This window comes from Hypomesus nipponensis, chromosome 13 (genome assembly GCF_054491055.1).
Source record: "Hypomesus nipponensis isolate SF chromosome 13, ASM5449105v1, whole genome shotgun sequence".
NCBI lineage: Eukaryota > Metazoa > Chordata > Actinopteri > Osmeriformes > Osmeridae > Hypomesus > Hypomesus nipponensis.
In genome coordinates this window covers 6233192-6249878 of record NC_140373.1, presented here as the reverse complement: position 1 = coordinate 6249878, position 16687 = coordinate 6233192, and the positions used below count along the sequence as shown (strand labels likewise).

Genomic DNA, 16687 nt, shown 5'->3' with positions numbered 1-16687 from the left:
ATGCATGGTTGCCTTCAGCTTCGTACGACACGTCATGTCGCTCCCTGCTAGGTCACTCAAGAGAACATAGCTGAGGGAAAACAGTCATGAAATGGAACTGCTCCCCTCCCCATTCCTTCTCACTGTCCCTCTCTCTCACCCACACAGACGTTTTGCCCACTCTGTCTGTCTAGGCTGTCTGCTCTTCCTCTGCACCCCCTCCCCCTCCCTCCCCCTCTCTCCCTCCCTGGTCACCCATGGTCACTCACGGTCCTGTTTGTGAACCTGACAAGGATTCTGCAGGATAGGGTCCAGTGTTTTCATATTAAAGTTCCTTCACTGGTCCTCAGCTGGCTGTAACATTCTCATTAAAGTTTGATGACTGGTGGTCACGACCGCTGCCAGGCCTGTAAAGAGTAAAAGACGAGGTGTAGTGTTTGTTGGCTACCATGAGAGGGCGACACATAAACCTTGGAGTAAGACCCTTGAGCGGCATTCATCTCCTCAACATTGCAGACAAAGACATGATCTAAAGTGCCGGCTGGCACTACTCACAACCTTCTAGATCGAGTGTATGCAGTACATAGTACTATGATCTAGTGCTAGATCATGACTACACTGTGGCACTGTAGAAACAGGTCCCAGGAATCTCATCAGACTTCACAAGGACATGTGACCTGAAAGCCAGTCACCCAGCCAGGGAGCATGCCTATTCTGTCAGTGGAGATGTGTCACAATGGGACTTTGTTGTGAAAGCAGAACTAGTAATAGTTCAGTGGCCAGCACTTATAGTCTTGACTAGACCCTATAACTCTGTGACAGTGTAACTAGGACAATAGGGACCAGAACACTTCCAAATCCTTTATTCCTTTTGTGAAATTGTCGTCAAAAACATAAATTGAAGGATAAAAAAACACAGTATCAACAAAACAACAACTATGAAACTGTACTACGGTTACTTCCAACAACCATTTCTCTGTAAACAGACTGAGGTGGTTTGATCTGAGACCGGACAGAGCACAACAGATGTGTCAGTTTCACTGACGATAGAAGAAGAGTCTTTAAGACAAGGTTGAACGTAAAATAATAAACAAGAATAGTGGAGTGGACTAAAATATGGCATGTCATTCCCTAAAAGGATGTCAGATCCCAGAGGTAAGTTATGGGCCTCTCAGGCCACCGTAGAATGGTGTGTTTTCAGGAAGTAGGAGACAAACTAGTTACAGCTTCTAAAGTGGGAGTGGCTCCAGACACACACCCAGCTGGAAAATATATATTTTTTTGTTGAAAGTCCTTGATTGGCTGAGAAACACTGAGACTCAGCTCGGGGTTGGTAGGAGGTCAAGGGTCGATGGCCTCGGGGACGATGGTGAGGATGATGTCCTCGTTCCCTCGCCGCACCACCATCTTCAGAGACTCATCCTTCCTGATGGCGGCACTGACATCACTGGCTGAGGAGACTGGCTGGCTGTTGATGCTGATGATGACATCACTCTCCTTCAGACCACCCCTAAACGGAATAAGGAGAGAGGACACTGTTATGTGTATTCTACCGTTCTTCATAGATGCAGTACAGAAATCACCTTGTTAAAAAAGGCTTCATAAAAAGTGAACACAGTCATTTAAATACAAATGTGTCAAAGAAGCAGTGCAACAGAGCTTATAGTAAACAACACCTGTAGAACTACGAAAACATTATGGCTGCACTAGCTACTGTCAGTGATTATTGACCATGCGATCTTAGAGTTCCTTTCAGTGCATCCGAGATAAAATTCCATTCCCACGCCACAAACAACTCGGGAACTAAAATCCCCATTTTGAAATCTGCTTTTTGCTCCACTTGTCTTGAGCTTCCCAGGAAACCAGCACACAGAGAGCTCCCATTTGTGTCTGGAGTGTGGGAGACTGCCCTGTCAGCAGGCATTCTTTCATGTGGCCACAAACACACTCCAGAAACACAGGGCATCCTGGGAAACCGAGCGACTGTTCCACCGCGCTGTTTACGCGGGCATGACAAGCCAACGGGCCTGTGTCTCTCTCAGAGCAGAGGACAAAGAACCATGAGAGGAACAGAGATGTCAGGTGGGCGTTTCCTATCTATCTCCTCTTTCCTGTTTCCCGCCTCTCTGACTGCAGACACAGAGGGTGCCTGGCCACTTCCCACACAAGAGATGCTCCAGCTCTGTTTAGGCTGGTCTGAACGGACAAAGACAGGCTTCCTAGGGGGACCAGGGAACAGATGGTGCAGACGTGCAGAGCAGGGCCTGAGGCCCAGGGTGTGCAGCCTGACTCTGGAGGAAGGTCAGCTCCAGGTACACACGGTGGTACAGACTAGAGTCAGCCTGACTTTGGAGGAAGGTCAGCTCCAGGTACACACGGTGGTACAGACTAGAGTCAGCCTGCTGAGATACTCACGCCTCGGCAGGGGTTTTGGGGATGACCTCGATGACGTACGCCCCCGACGTGACATCAGGGAAGTCCTTCTGTCTCTCCTTCAGCTCCTTGGCGAGTCTGCGCAAGAGGCAACCAGGAGGATAGTGGTTAGTGATGTGTTTGTTTACTGACAGGGCGACATCTGTGTATGTGTTAAACCTCACTGGTGAGGCGATGTCTTACGCTGATGTTAAGCTCATCATTCTGACTCCAATGTATTTCTTTTTGGGGGCAGCTTTTCCTATAAGGGAAGATGAACACGTGAACATCAGGATTGTGAGTAGTAACACACACACACACACACACACACACACACAAACACACAACAAAACCCACCTGAGGCTGTGCCTTTAGCCTGTCTGTCGTGAGACTCTGCCATGAACTGGCGGATCTTGTCTGAAGGAATGGCAAAGGAGATGCCTGCTGTTACCTTGAGGGTGTTAATGCCTATCACCTCACCATCCTGCAGGACACACACAAATCCTTGTTAGTGCTCCCCTTCAAACCTGGCTCCTCAAGTCTCCTAAAACGCCATAAACACGTTATAAATCCCACATCTCCAAATTAAATCTAATGAACTCATATTTTCTCAGTTAGCATGTGTTTTCAATCTCTTAACCTAATGAAAACAAATTGTTCTCAGCTGCGAGGCTTGACAGTTTGCCAAGCATTACCTAAGGCCTCATGCAGTCTTATCTGGTATGTGAGACCCTCATGCATTATCGCAACACGTCCTTAACCTAAAACGCCTTCTCTCCTGAGAGTCATACTTGTCTGAATGAATCCAGTGAAACATAGTTCATCCACCCAGAGAGTAAGGACCAACCCTGGTCTTAAACACATACACTGATCTGATTGGACAGCTACAAGAAAAACAACACCTCTTTCTACCCAGCCAAACAGAGAGCACGTTTGTGTCTCTGCCATGATGCTTGCAATCCAACACCCCTACATCTACGCATGTCTCTATGAGCATGTTTTCATAAAACCCATCACTGATAGATGACAGTCAATGGCATCCTGGTCTTAACACATGCCAATAGCTAGTGTGTGAGGTGTTTGAACATGAGGACTCCTTCCTTACCAGGTTGACCAAGGGTCCTCCAGAGTTGCCGTACTGTAAATGAACAAGCACAGGGAGAGGTTAGAGGGTTCATCACACACATGATCTACACTTCCTGTTTGTGTGTGACAGACAACAAGCCCCAGTCTGTCTGCCACAGTAAGAGCTCTGTGCTGATAGAGATCACAGCTGCATCGCGCCGCATCAGCTACCCCCATATAGACCAGGGCCATGGGGGTGTTTAATGTGATAGCATCGTCCCAAAAAGTAACTGTGTGTGTGTGCCTGGTTCCTCTATAAGACTCACATTAATGATGGCATCAGTCTGGATGTAGTCCATGTCAGAGTTGCGGAGTCCCAGCTCCTTGCCCCCCCTCTGGGTGGTGCTAACGATCCCCGTGGTAACCGTGTTCTGGAGGGAGAAGGGGCTGCCGATGGCCACCACAAACTCCCCGGGACGCAGGTCAGCTGAGCGGCCCAGGAGCAGCACAGGCAGCTTCATCTGAGACAGGAGAGAGAGAGGTCAGTTGTGGAAGGCCACAGACAGACACGCAGAGACAAAGAGTACAAGGGGGGAGGGAGAGAGTAAGACAGGCAGACAGACAGGTTGAGGGGTCGGGTTCTACTGAGATACAGTGTAGGCTTTACAGAGTCTAGGGAGAATCCTTCCAGTAGAAATCCAGACCTGGTACAGGAATAGCAACCCCCCCCCCCCCCCCCCACACACACACACACCCCGTCCCCCACCAGCCCCCCAGAGTTGAGGACTCCTCCAGCTGGACAGGCAGTCTGCTCCCAGGCAGGTCACAGGGACCAGATGCCTGTCTGTCACACACTGATTGATTTCACCTTGGCTAGATACACACTCTGACTCTCATACAGACACACACACACACCTCGAAAAACCATCCTAGCAGACTGAGATGTGAGTTTCCTGTGGGATCCAGTCAGTCTCCACAGCGGATGTGGCCTGCTCTAGATACCATCTAGTCAACTTCTTCCTTCTTATTCACATTCTAGTCAACATCTACCTCCTCAGATATGGTCTGCCAGAGTGTATTTGTGTGTTCATGTGTGTGTGTGTGTGTGTGTGTGTGTGTGTTTGCGTGTGGTATGACAGACACAGGAGCCGTCTAAAGGAAGGGAGTCACTTGTCAAGGCTGCTGCTATTAGTGTGATTAACGAGACACCTGTTGTGTGTGTGTGTGTGTGTCTGTGTGTGCATGTGTGTGGCATTAGACCATGTTTGTGTTTGTATTTGTGTCTGGACAGCAGTCAGTAAGGACTACACATGCAGGTCTGCAGAGTTTCAACCCTGGGTGCTGGAACAGCTAAAGCCTCACACACACACACACACACACACACTCACAAACATGCACGCACGCACATGCACACAAAAACTTTTCTATCAAGATACCATAAGAGTCCAGTACTGTCTTCAGTCTACAGAGGGAGGAAGTGGAATTGTCAACGATCATTGTCAATGATCTTTAATCATCCACTCGCCCAGTCCAGTCAGCACTAGACAAACTGGATAAACTTTGCAGTGTCTTCATCATTTGACGACCAAGGATGACTGAAAGGGAGGTTTCCAAGTAAGGCTGCTCTCTCTCCACTTTGGAATAGGGTTATAAAAATGGGTTATCTTTGTCAGCGTGGAGAACTGCAACTGCTGCATGTCTGTTGTCCTTGGCTCTCTCCTTTGACAGGTTAGGGGTGAGGAGAGATATCTGAAGATGAACTGTTTCCTTCTGTTCTGCGCTGTTAGCATTCATAGGCTCACACATACACACACTCACACACGTAAAAAATATTAGCCAATCAAACCCAGATTTGGATTGCCTTTTCTCCCATGACACTGAAGAGAACCCCCTGCTATCGGTTGTCTCGTATCAGAAAGTAGCCCAGTAAGTCATCCTCTGACAGACACAAAAACATCACTTCCTGTGTCTGTCCTGTCTTCCAGGTTAGACTGGAACCAGGACCTCGCCTGTCACCCAGGCCTGGGTTAGGCTGCTCCTTCTCAGAACACACTGTCTGACCGTTGGAACGCTGCAAACCTTCTGACGTAACTAAGCAACACCAGACACACTTGCTGGGGAACCATGATGCCTATCTGGAGCAGCCAAACAGTTACTTAACAAAATGAACCCAGATAAACACATAACAAAAGCCCTGGGTTGGAAGAAATGACATTGAACTTGTGTCTGTGTCTACTTAGTCCTGCATTGTCTCAGTAACCTTTCCACTCCCGAGGCTTGGGAGCAGCTAAATGGACCTCTCTCTGAGGAACCTCAGGTTGATGTCTCTCAACAACGTTCCACACCCCTGAGTCTGGGTCCTGAAAATGGTTAGCTAGCGTGAGGTCTACATGGTGACATACAGACACACACACACACACACTTGTCTCCCCCTGCTGCTGAGTGACATGTGTTATCAATCTACTGTTGAGTAACAGAGGTTAGACTGTGACCTACTTCTGGATCTTACCACACACATCAGGGGAAAGAGCGATGAGGGGCAGAGATAGAAGGAAGGAGACGGGGAGGAAAGAGAGAGTGACTCACGCGAGATGGACAAGACCAGACTGAACGTTGGCAGGAATGCAGGACTCTTCAAAAACGAGTGATCCCGATGCCAACTTTCTTGCTCACTTATTCCACCTCTCCCTCCACTTTCTTCCTCCCCTCTCTCTCTCTCTCCGTCTGTCTTTGCTGTGGGATCTTTTGTTTGATGGGCGTCCTGGACAGTGTACTTCAAACCACAGGTATGCAGAGCTCACCCACAGGCCTGCTCTTCTCCTCTCCTCTCCTACTCCCCACTGAGGTGAGGATTAGGCATGCAACTTACATTTTTATCAAGCTAAAGGAGCAGGAACACCCTGCTTATCTACCAGTTGTTGTTCTAATTGTTGTTCATTTAATGGTTGTTTGCTTAAAAGATGTTTACATAACTGCTGTTTACATAACCCATGTTTACCCAGAAGAAGTTTGGATTCATTGTGAGTGAAGAGAAATCTTTCGTTAGTTGTTGACATCCCAGTAGAGGCCAGATCCTGGCCTTCAGCTGGTGTAACACCCCACCCCCTCCCACCTTCTATAGGACAGCTGCTCCACCATGAAGTTAATGAGAGGTTCTGGGAAGTTCCTTTGTCTATAGGCATGTACACAATGTAAACAACAAATGAGGCTATTCTTTGGGGTAAACAGAGCATGATAACATTTACATGATAAGAATGGACTTTTATCCTTATGTCTTATCCATACTGGAGGTACAAGAAAGCATATGAAAATAAAATTTAAGAAATTTAAGAAAACTGTTGCACAATAACACCTCAATTTGTATATGATGACAGGGCAAACACTGCACCCCAGCTCTGCATTTTGTGCAAACTGTTGTTAACCGACAAAACAATAACATGCTGCAGCTAATCACACCTTCAACCACATCAAACCTGGCAACCACAACTAAAGGCTTTCAAAGACAAAGCCGTCAGTATAATTAACCATCGCAGTCCTGTGTCAACAACCGGAACACAGCTTTCAAAAGTGATTTAAGTCCAGAGGAATTCCCTTTGAAACATATTCAACCCTGAACATGTACACTGCATGTTCACTTCTCTGCCAAAAAAGGAAAAGAGACTGTGGTGCTGGTGAACTAGAATACAATGCTCTAAATTGATGTATTTCATGTGTCACCCCAGCTGTTGTACAGCAGGTTGAATTGTTTGCAGGGTGCGGTATCCATGCCTTCTCCTCGTGTTAGACCAACATGTTGACAACTGGACTGCAGAGCTTGTTACTCTACTGTTCTGCTTCAGTTGACTCTTGGAGTGGTCTGCTAAAAGAGGGAAGATGACCTAAGCTGTTTGTGACTTCCTGGAGACAGGCCACAGGTCTAATGGAATTCACTTGGTGGAAGAGACTCTGAGGCCTTGGCAGCAGTGATTGGCTAGGGGATGACAGGTCATGAGCACCTAGAACCAGCCTTTCACTTCTAAGAAAAAGCAGCAGCATCCAATAACCCGACAGGATGAGTACAGGTCTGACCAATCATGTCTCTGAATGATCCATGTTGTATAGTAGCTGTATGTACTCTGAGCAGGGGGAAACCAGATGGAAACCAGGGACCTGTTCAGACTCATCATCTGACACCATTGAAACAGTAGTTAGGGTGGCCGGTGGGCACAAGCATATACATGCCTGAGACACGTCTGTCTACGCTGTAGTACATGAAGCACAGTCCTGGTACCAGGTATCACACTGGCACATGCACCGACCTGCTACCCTGCTATAGTTAGGCACCAACACACTCACATTGGCATGCAAACACACACACAAGCCTTCAGATCCATACCAAACAAAGACGCAGTCTGAAACTGGTCCACAGACAGAACAGCTTTCTCCTCCCCAACACTCAAACATCCAAACCTCAGTTGACTGAGTTATCAAGACAGGGTGAGGCAGGGGGGTAGAGGGACAGGAATGAAGAGAGGTGAGGAAAGAGGGGAGGAATGGAGAGAAAGAGGCAGGGAAAGGGAGGGGGAGCCTGGGAGGAAGAGGGGGAAGGAAAAGGAAAGCTGCCAATACAAGCATGTCTGAACCCTGTTTATAACCCACTAGACTGCCGAGGAAAAGAAAGATGAAACCTTCTTTACATGGCCATAGAATGTGGTGCTTTTGAACTGAAGTCACACACTGTATCAAATTCCACTGGCCATCATGGTAGGGGCCAAGGCATCCTGCTTAGGCTGCCCCACCAAACTAAAATTAAACCTGCTGCCCTGTGAACGTTATGAAACAGTTTTTTCTTTCACATGGGAATTTTCTGTTCGTAAATAAATGGATGAAGTGTGTGTTGGCGCAGAAAAGATGATCTGAGACAGACAAATGGTGTTTATCTTTTGTCTTCCTCTGTGAGGGGATAGGGGGGGATTGGTTTAGGGCGAGTAGAGGGAAAGAGAGGGAGAGAGAGAGAGAGAGAGAGAGAGAGAGAGAGAGAGAGAGAGAGAGAGAGAGAGAGAGAGAGAGAGAGAGAGAGAGAGAGAGAAGAGAGAGAGAGAGAGAGGAGAGAGAAAGTGAGAGAGAGAGAGAGATAGAGAGAAAGAGAGAGGGACAGGGAGGATTTGATAGAGGGAGAAAGAGAGTGAAGTAAGCGGGAGAAGATTTCGTTCTTACCGGCAAGTCGATCTTGATCAGAGCGATGTCAGCCTTTTCATCCACGTCTTTGATCTTGGCGTCGTAGCTGGCGCCACTCTTGAGCTCCACCTTCACTCGATGCTTGTTGGCCACCACGTGGGCATTGGTCACAATCAGGCCATCCTCCGACACCACAAACCCAGAACCACTCGCCACAGCCACCTCCCGCTTGGTGAAAACCATCCTGAGGGGACGAGAGGAGGAAGAAAGCGGGGTTGAGAGGGGAGGAAGAAATGGGGACATACAGCAGGAAGGAGAGGGGGAAAAGTGTGTGTGTGGTGCAATCAGCAATCAACATACAACATTCTTTTTGTTGTTACATTTGTTATGGTTGTAACATCAACACAGCTGTTGTCAAGCTATCAAAGACATGATCCTGGGAATTCCAGAGCCTGTCAATGCAGAACAGATGTCAGGTTGCCGGCTGGAGATGGAGGGTCTTACTTGCGGTACAGTTCAATATGAACCACAGCAGGCGCAATCTTCTCCACCACGTCGGCTATGAAGTTGTATTTGTGACGCAGACTGTCTGGGTTCTCCTGACCTGGAGGGCACATCACACAAACACACAACTCAGCACGCACACATGAACACACACACATACACACGCACAGGCGCTAGGAAGCGAGGGGTTTTTGGAGCGCTGGCGTCCAGTTTTACGTCCCCAGTGTGTGCCTCAAAGACACACAGACACAGCGTTAAGAAGCGTATAAAGGTGCTGTAGACACGCCTCCACAGCATGGAAGAATCTCTGAAGACAGGTGTCTCATGTATAGACACCACAGAGTGCGTTAGCCCTACTTTGAGCGGGACCTAACCAGAGTAGGTTGGACATCCTGTGTCCATGTCACAGTAAACAGGGATAGAGGCAGCAGACTGAGGGATCACCGGGCCTCCGCCATCGATAAGACCAGTCTATCTGTAATAACACTGGGGTATCAGCTGTTTCTGTATTAGTGTTCCAGGCTGAACTAACAGAGGAGAATGTGACTCAGCAAGATCAAGCTTTTGTAAGCATCCTTATGTAACTCACCTTGTGTAAACTTCTGGTTTCAAAACAGTTATGCTCAAAACATCTGTATTTACTAAATGTGACCCTACCCCTGTCGGTCAATTTGTGAGTGTATCTTGGACTCCCTTTGTGGTGAAATTCCTTCCTCAAAGGAAGTTCATGCCTCAAAATCTCTCTTAGTTGAGAGTATAAATTGTACTTGATGGCTTTTATGTTCAAATTAGCGACAGACTGAGGGGGGACGGCATAGTTGCAGACAGACAGACAGAGGATGCAAAGAATGGCTCAATTACACACCTGACTCAACATGTAACTGCTTCTGCTTTCATCAAATCTTAAAACCTCATCACCTAAAAACATCATATTGTTTTTTCTTAGAAACACACGCAAGTATGCACCCACACACACTAACATGCACACACAAACGTACGCACAAATGCATGCATGAACACACACACACAAAGGACAGCTACATAGCCTTCCAGTTTCGAGATCAGAGTGTGGGTTTCCAGTAAGCAGCAGACCTGCAGTTGAATCTAGGACACAAACCCAGCCTATCTATTCCTGCCCCTTTAGTTACCCGATACTGGGTGGCTAGCTAATTTACCAGCTGACTGTCCGTCTGGTTGGCTGTCTGTCTGATTGCCTGGCTGATTTACTGCCTTCCTCTTTGACTGACAGCCAGTTGACTGACCTACTGTATTCTCTCATCCATGATGCTAATCTTCCAGACCATTCCAGACCCACACATACTGTTCACACACTCTTTCTCCCTGTCTACTCTTGGGTTTGTGTCTTCCCGGTCCCTGGTAGTACAGTGAAGGGAGTGTTATGCTGTCCGGCAGCACAGCTGTGTTGAGAGTGAGCCTTTTGGTGTGAGTGTGTAGTGTTTGTGTACGTTTTTGCCCAACTTTTCTATGCCACCGCTAAACTAATGTTGACTGAGCTGCAAGCACTTTCAACCTGGTTTATAAATGCCAGCTCCTGCTGCTTGAAGGAGAGAGAGAATGAGAGAGGGAGGGAGGCAAAAAGAGAGGGAGAATGCAGAGGAAAATATCCATCCACTGAATAATGTTTGTGTCGGTCTGACTGGGCAACCGTTCACACGGCAGGCTCATGCCATTCAAACCGACAGTTTAGCAGTAAGGAGGGGCCATGGTCATGTGATGTGGAGGCATTTCCTGAGTCATGTAAGCCAACTCTTTGAACCTCAGGGATGTATCTTGGTCTAATGGTAGATGCGTGGGCTTCAACCAGGGTTTAATCCCAATGGACAGAGACATGACTAAATGTGATAGTTTCCGGATGTGTAAACATCATGATCTTTGCAGACATTTCTTCAGGAACGCCAACAGCTTCAATTCAGATATTTTCATCCACTCATTTGTTATCTGCATTGACCTGCTGAAAGAACTGTGTTGATCTTGTACCCAAACCTGTCAATCACATTCATACAGTACAGGACAAGTCCATTCATGACATCTAAAAATGGATCAGTATGAACCAATTGACCTAGATCTGTATGCAAACCTGTTATACAATTCACTCCAAAATGGAGTTGACATAATATAGTGAGTAAGATCATGTAATACCTTTGACAGAAGGCTTCTACCTAAATGTGTGTATGTGTAAGAGAGTGTCAGAGCTAGAAAGGGAAAGAGAGAGAGAGATACTTCCTGTCTTGGCTTGGTTTGCAGGAAACCTCTGATAATTGAAGAGCAGTCTGGTTTGAGTTAGTTGCATATGGAGCTATTTTAACCCCAGTGAGGTCAAACTGAATGTAAACTAATCATCTGACCTAATGGGGAAAGCTATGACCGTCTGTTGTACCTAAGGGTTGCATTTCCACTGTTTGACATTGATTAGTTGCCAAGGAGATGACAAGGACAGGATGCTACGTTTCAGTAATGAAATGCAGCCGAAAACACTGAGAGGAGTTGGCTGGAGAGGAGAGATCAAGCTTTAAGGAGGAGATGATGCGATTCAGTTTGGTATTAACTTTCAGTGCTTGTGACTGTGAATGTCCCTTCAACACATCAATTTCTCAGCCAAGCATCACACAAGCTTATGAGATCCAGACCCAAGCACACTGCATACTGCAGTGAACCCAGAACATCCTGGCTTCAAGTCAACAAGCTCTGACCTTCTTAGCACAACATGGCGGGTGATCTCGGATGAAAAGCAGCAGTTGATACACAAGGGCACGGGACACCGACTGAGGTGCTGAGGTTTACAGCTCGTGTAGTTCCAAATGAAAACCCAACCATCAGCATGTGGATGGCTGCCAGTTGGTTAATTACAGAGAGAACATTATGGAAGAGAAGGGGGTAGGGGGGAAGAATCCTCAAACTGATGTCTGGGCTCCATCATTAAAAGTCTTCAGTCTTCCACTCGGTCTCAAGGTCAAACGGGTGCACATGCACAACCATGTCTCATTCACTTCTATCACTCAGACACAGACGTCATTAACATTTTATGTTGGGCCAAGGCTGCAGAGAAAGTTCACAGCAAATGATGGTTTTATCCTCATTACCAACAGTCGATTGTGAAATATCACACACTTTCCACGGCGCTCTGATGTCAGACCCCAATATTTCCACATACCTTTACTACAGGTTCCTCTCTGTATAAAGATGACCGGAGGTTGCTGTAGTTTCAGTGCCCGGCTGCTCACTCTCTTAAGCTCACAAATGTTACGATAGGACACCCCGTCACTGCCGCACACTGGCTCCGAACTTTTGCACTTGCATACGCCGCTCTTTCCCCGCCTGCGGACAGTTGCTGAAGGCTCAACTCCGTCTGTTACCATGCACTCCATCCCGTCAGCGCATTCCGGGTCGCCTAGCCGCCCTGTACCGCCGCATGCCTCGCCCTCTCCGGACGCACAGACCGGACAGCAGTCGCACTGGTCCAGGATGTCCCCAGCCAGGCATTCAGCGGGGATCGGTGGACAAAAACTCTTGTCACATTTCTCTGGACATCCGATTACATATCGCTTGGATATTCTTGCCTCGCAAACCAAAGGTGCTATAAGAATGCCTGTGCAGAAAATGGACCAAAACATAATGGCTGAGAATTCGTTTTTTCTTAAAATTAACGACACTAACTTATCTAAAGACAACAAAAATCAATAAATGTAAAATAATGGTCAGCCTCTTATAAAATTAGCGTCAATTTAGTTCATCTATCAAACCAGACGGCAGAATATGTTGCGGTATGTTTGAGTTGCAGAAGTTTATAAAGCTAACCGACACGTTGTAGTCAGTATAAAAAAGACAGATGATTGGCTGACTGGGATGACGTCTACAGAGGGGAGAAGCACAAATGCCTTCCACCCCAACCCCTCACAAAAGAACAAAATTAATGTCAGAATACAACAGACACGCACACACACAGACACACACACACACACACACACACACACACACACACACACACACTCCGTTTATCCATTCCAAACTTTTGTCAAAAAATATTATGATTACTATAAAGGTACAATCCGATCATTGTTATGATCAAGTACGACTGTACTTTGTTCCCTGGCATTGATCTTGCAACTTGCTTCAAAGACAGTTGTGCAAACTTCAACAAAGCTATTGGACTAGCTTCAGTTGTGCTTCAGGCATTTGCATGCAGTTTGAGCATCGATCTTTCCGTAAAATAATTGGCATGCGCCTGCATTAGTCAACAGCTGGGTCAGATGTTTGGCCAGGTCTCAGTCTGCTCAGTATAGCAGTCACTCCCTGGTGGAGGGGACTGTTTTCATGACCAAGAGGTACTGTACAAATCCACCCAGATCTTTTGAATCTGACCCGTGGTGTGTCTGGAAGACAACGCTTGTCGAGATGATCTGGTCTAATCTGGTTAATCTGTGAGGGGGCCTGAGACCCCATCCACATTGGAGACATCTCATTCTGGAATCATCTCTAACGGGAGTTGACTTGCCTGCTCTAGATTAGCATGAGAGTGATGCACTCTGGATAATTCTGACAGGCCCAGAGCTGGGACTTCCAGGCTTATGCCAGGTTGCTGAGGGAGAGGGCCTGAATGTGTCAGTGTTCTGGAAGGTTCATCCATACTGTGGCATCTGACTGGAACCCCACCATGGCAAACAACCACCTGCCTACTTTGTTCCTTTTTTTTATGAATTAGCTTTCAAAAGAGATAGATTTTGAAAAGTGTCTAAATATTGCTTCAAACTGCTATTTCATTGAGACAGATGCGAGAGAGTGACCTTGCTGCCTTTGAAGAGGTCTGGCTTGATGCTTCATTTCCGTTGGTGCCCTGGGACTCTCTTTCTCACGTTCTCTTTCTGTGTTTTTGTGTTTTTGTTACCACCCTCGTCGCCATAGAGATGGGGATTGAGGAGACCTGAGGGAGGGAGAACTATGACCTCAAGTCGGACAACCAGGACGGTTACACCACTTCTCTAATATTGTTCTCATTCTTTTCTTATTTCACCCTTCCACTCCACCTTGCTTCCTCTTGCTTCCACTTTCTCTCCCTCCCTCTTTCTCTCCCTCCCTCTTTCTCTCTCTCCCTATTTTTCTCTCTCTTTCTCCTTTCCCATCTTCTTACGACCGGTAGCCAAACTGTACTTCAGATGTGTAGAGACAACAGGGAGTGGATTTGCCCTGTTTTATTCCATCTGCAAAGCTCCAAAGCTATGAGTATATTGACGTACTGAGTTATTGTTTCAGATCATGTTTCTGTGGATCTAAGAATCCACTCCTGGTCAATAAACCATGTATCTGCTGGTTCTGCCAGTCCATCTAGCAGCAGGCGTGTTAAAGGGGCCCTGGACATCTCATCACCACAGTTAATGATGTGAGGGGTGTTGGAGGGAAGTCAAACGCAGAGCTCTACTTTCCCGGAACCTCTCTGGGCCCAGCCCCATGCCTTCTGAACTGATCCCCGGCTTGTATGAGTCACACACACAACACTCACATACACACGCACACACACACACACACACACATCCACACACACTTCAAATGGCCCTCAGAAGTAATGAGAATTTGTCCCGCGCTACCTCATCAACACCAGAAAGATGGACTCCAACATGTGGTGTTTTCCTGCTCATTAGTGCTTCAGCAGTCATGGATTAGATAACACAGTATTGTCAGTAGAAGACCATCAGCACACAAGATGAGTTGCCATGTGTGCCAGACAGCACATGAACACCCCTACCGTCCACCCTGTCTGTAGCTCCAGCCTTGCCCAGGGCACATCCTGTTTTCTGCTCTGTCTGATGCTCGCTATGTTGTGTGGTCCTGCAAGGTCCAGCTTGTTTCTCAGTTTCTCTCAACAGACCATGGAAGGTCTCTGTGGTGATTCAACGACCAAACCTATTGTCTCAGATTACATGCTCACCACACAAAACAATATATCAATCCCAGGTTTGGGAGAGATGGTTCAGACCTCTGTACTCCTGCCATGTGGCCAGAACCATGGTGCCCACAAAAAGGCAAGGATTTTATCTTATAAATGCTAAATGAGACTGCTTATTTGTGTCTCTCTCTCTGGGAAAACATACTGTCCTTTACTTTGAACGGTTCTAGTGGAGATTGATGCTAGCCAGGCCCAGAGATAGCCTCTCTCATTTATCTTATAGATTGATGCAGAGTTCTTAGCTCCATTAGATTGATTAAGTTATTCTTCCCAGAGCTTACACTGCAGAACTTTCAGAGGATTTGCCAGTGTCTGGTTATTGCAGAAGGACACAGCACCAGGAAAAGAGAGCTTATTTTCAGTGCTCTATTATACATTTTAGGACACATTTATTTACAGGTTGTTGGGTTTCAGATGTGATATTAATTATCTAAGTGACATTGTTGTCAAACTAGCATCACATCTTGCAAGGTTTATTGCTCACTTTTCAAGTAATTCATCTGGGAATGCTTAAATGCTTTTATGACGGGAAGTGAACAATACAAGTGAGAGGAATTAACTTATTTACGATTATGGAATCGAAAGCGGACCATGCCAGGGCTGTTTGGTTGAGTGTTTCAGTGTGTTTTTCAGTAATGAAAGACTTGGCATTGTTTACCCATACATTTGTGATTAGATGACTGGTTGGCAAGAATACAAAATTTGCTTAGCAATATCATAAACCTCAAGACTTATATCCTCAAATGTCAACCTTAAACTATAAGGAAGCCTTCTTGGTCTGATGAAAGATTGGGCAGATTATGGGGTTTAGAGTTAGGCTTGGAGAAAACTGTGGAGGGATTACCACTGGGGACAACAGCATCAGCTGAATGTGCTTGGGAGTGGTTTTGATCAATCAGAAATCGAAAGTGTCTCTCTTTATATCCACCACACATACACACACACACACACACAGCAAACTCATCACACAGCACGCACCCACACAGAGATAAATATCTGTATGGTTGCTAAGAAAATGGGGTGTGATGATAAATGGAGTCTCTGCATGCTCAGGCAGATGTGAGCTCCAGCCATTCTCTCTCATTATGACGGATGTTCGGCAACCAGGAACCCCTGGGACAGACATCAACTTGCCCAGCACCCCACAAAAATAATGACCTAGAGATGGATGGACCAAACCATAGACTTACACTCGGGGGAGAGGGGTGTGGATGTGTGCGTGGCGTGTCAGGGCAGGGTAGACGGGGGGCGGCCATCACGGTTCTGTTTATCCTTGTTGTTGTGGCGACAGAACTCTCTCCCAGCTGGTTGTGCTGGTCTCTCTCCCTCACACACACCCACTGAGATGGACCTACAGTGTGGCTGACATCATCACTCCCCGCCATGACTCGTACTCAGGGTTTGAAAGAACTGAAAGTGCACACGTCCCTGCTCTGCCATCAGCTAGCTCACAGCCTCTGGCGCTGCATGTTGAACAGCGTGTGACTGCCAGGGCCGCTTCAATTCAGTCAGCTCCATCCAGACAGCATGACATCTAGAGAGATCGGGCCTTGCTGTTTATTGGAACATTCATCAAAGGTCTATCAGAGAGAGGAAGAGGAGAGGGTGTCT

At 46.9% G+C, this 16687-nt stretch overlaps 1 protein-coding gene and 1 long non-coding RNA gene across 2 annotated transcripts; one reads left to right on the top strand and one right to left on the bottom strand.

The window, feature by feature from the left end:
- Positions 1 to 826: 826 nt before the first annotated feature.
- Positions 827 to 12926, bottom strand: htra1b (HtrA serine peptidase 1b). The gene is made up of 9 exons (XM_084669559.1): positions 12290 to 12926; positions 9118 to 9217; positions 8653 to 8857; positions 3783 to 3977; positions 3497 to 3529; positions 2749 to 2875; positions 2596 to 2653; positions 2395 to 2490; positions 827 to 1489 (listed from the first exon to the last, which is right to left on the bottom strand). Exons 1-9 carry the CDS (start codon positions 12747 to 12749, stop codon positions 1321 to 1323), a joined length of 1443 nt encoding a protein of 480 aa, XP_084525685.1. The 5' UTR covers positions 12750 to 12926; the 3' UTR covers positions 827 to 1320.
- LOC146259701 (uncharacterized) lies at positions 6001 to 14456 on the top strand. The gene is made up of 2 exons (XR_014729478.1): positions 6001 to 6301; positions 14038 to 14456. It is a non-coding gene; the product is annotated as an uncharacterized LOC146259701 (long non-coding RNA).
- The last annotated feature ends 2231 nt before the right edge of the window (positions 14457 to 16687 follow it).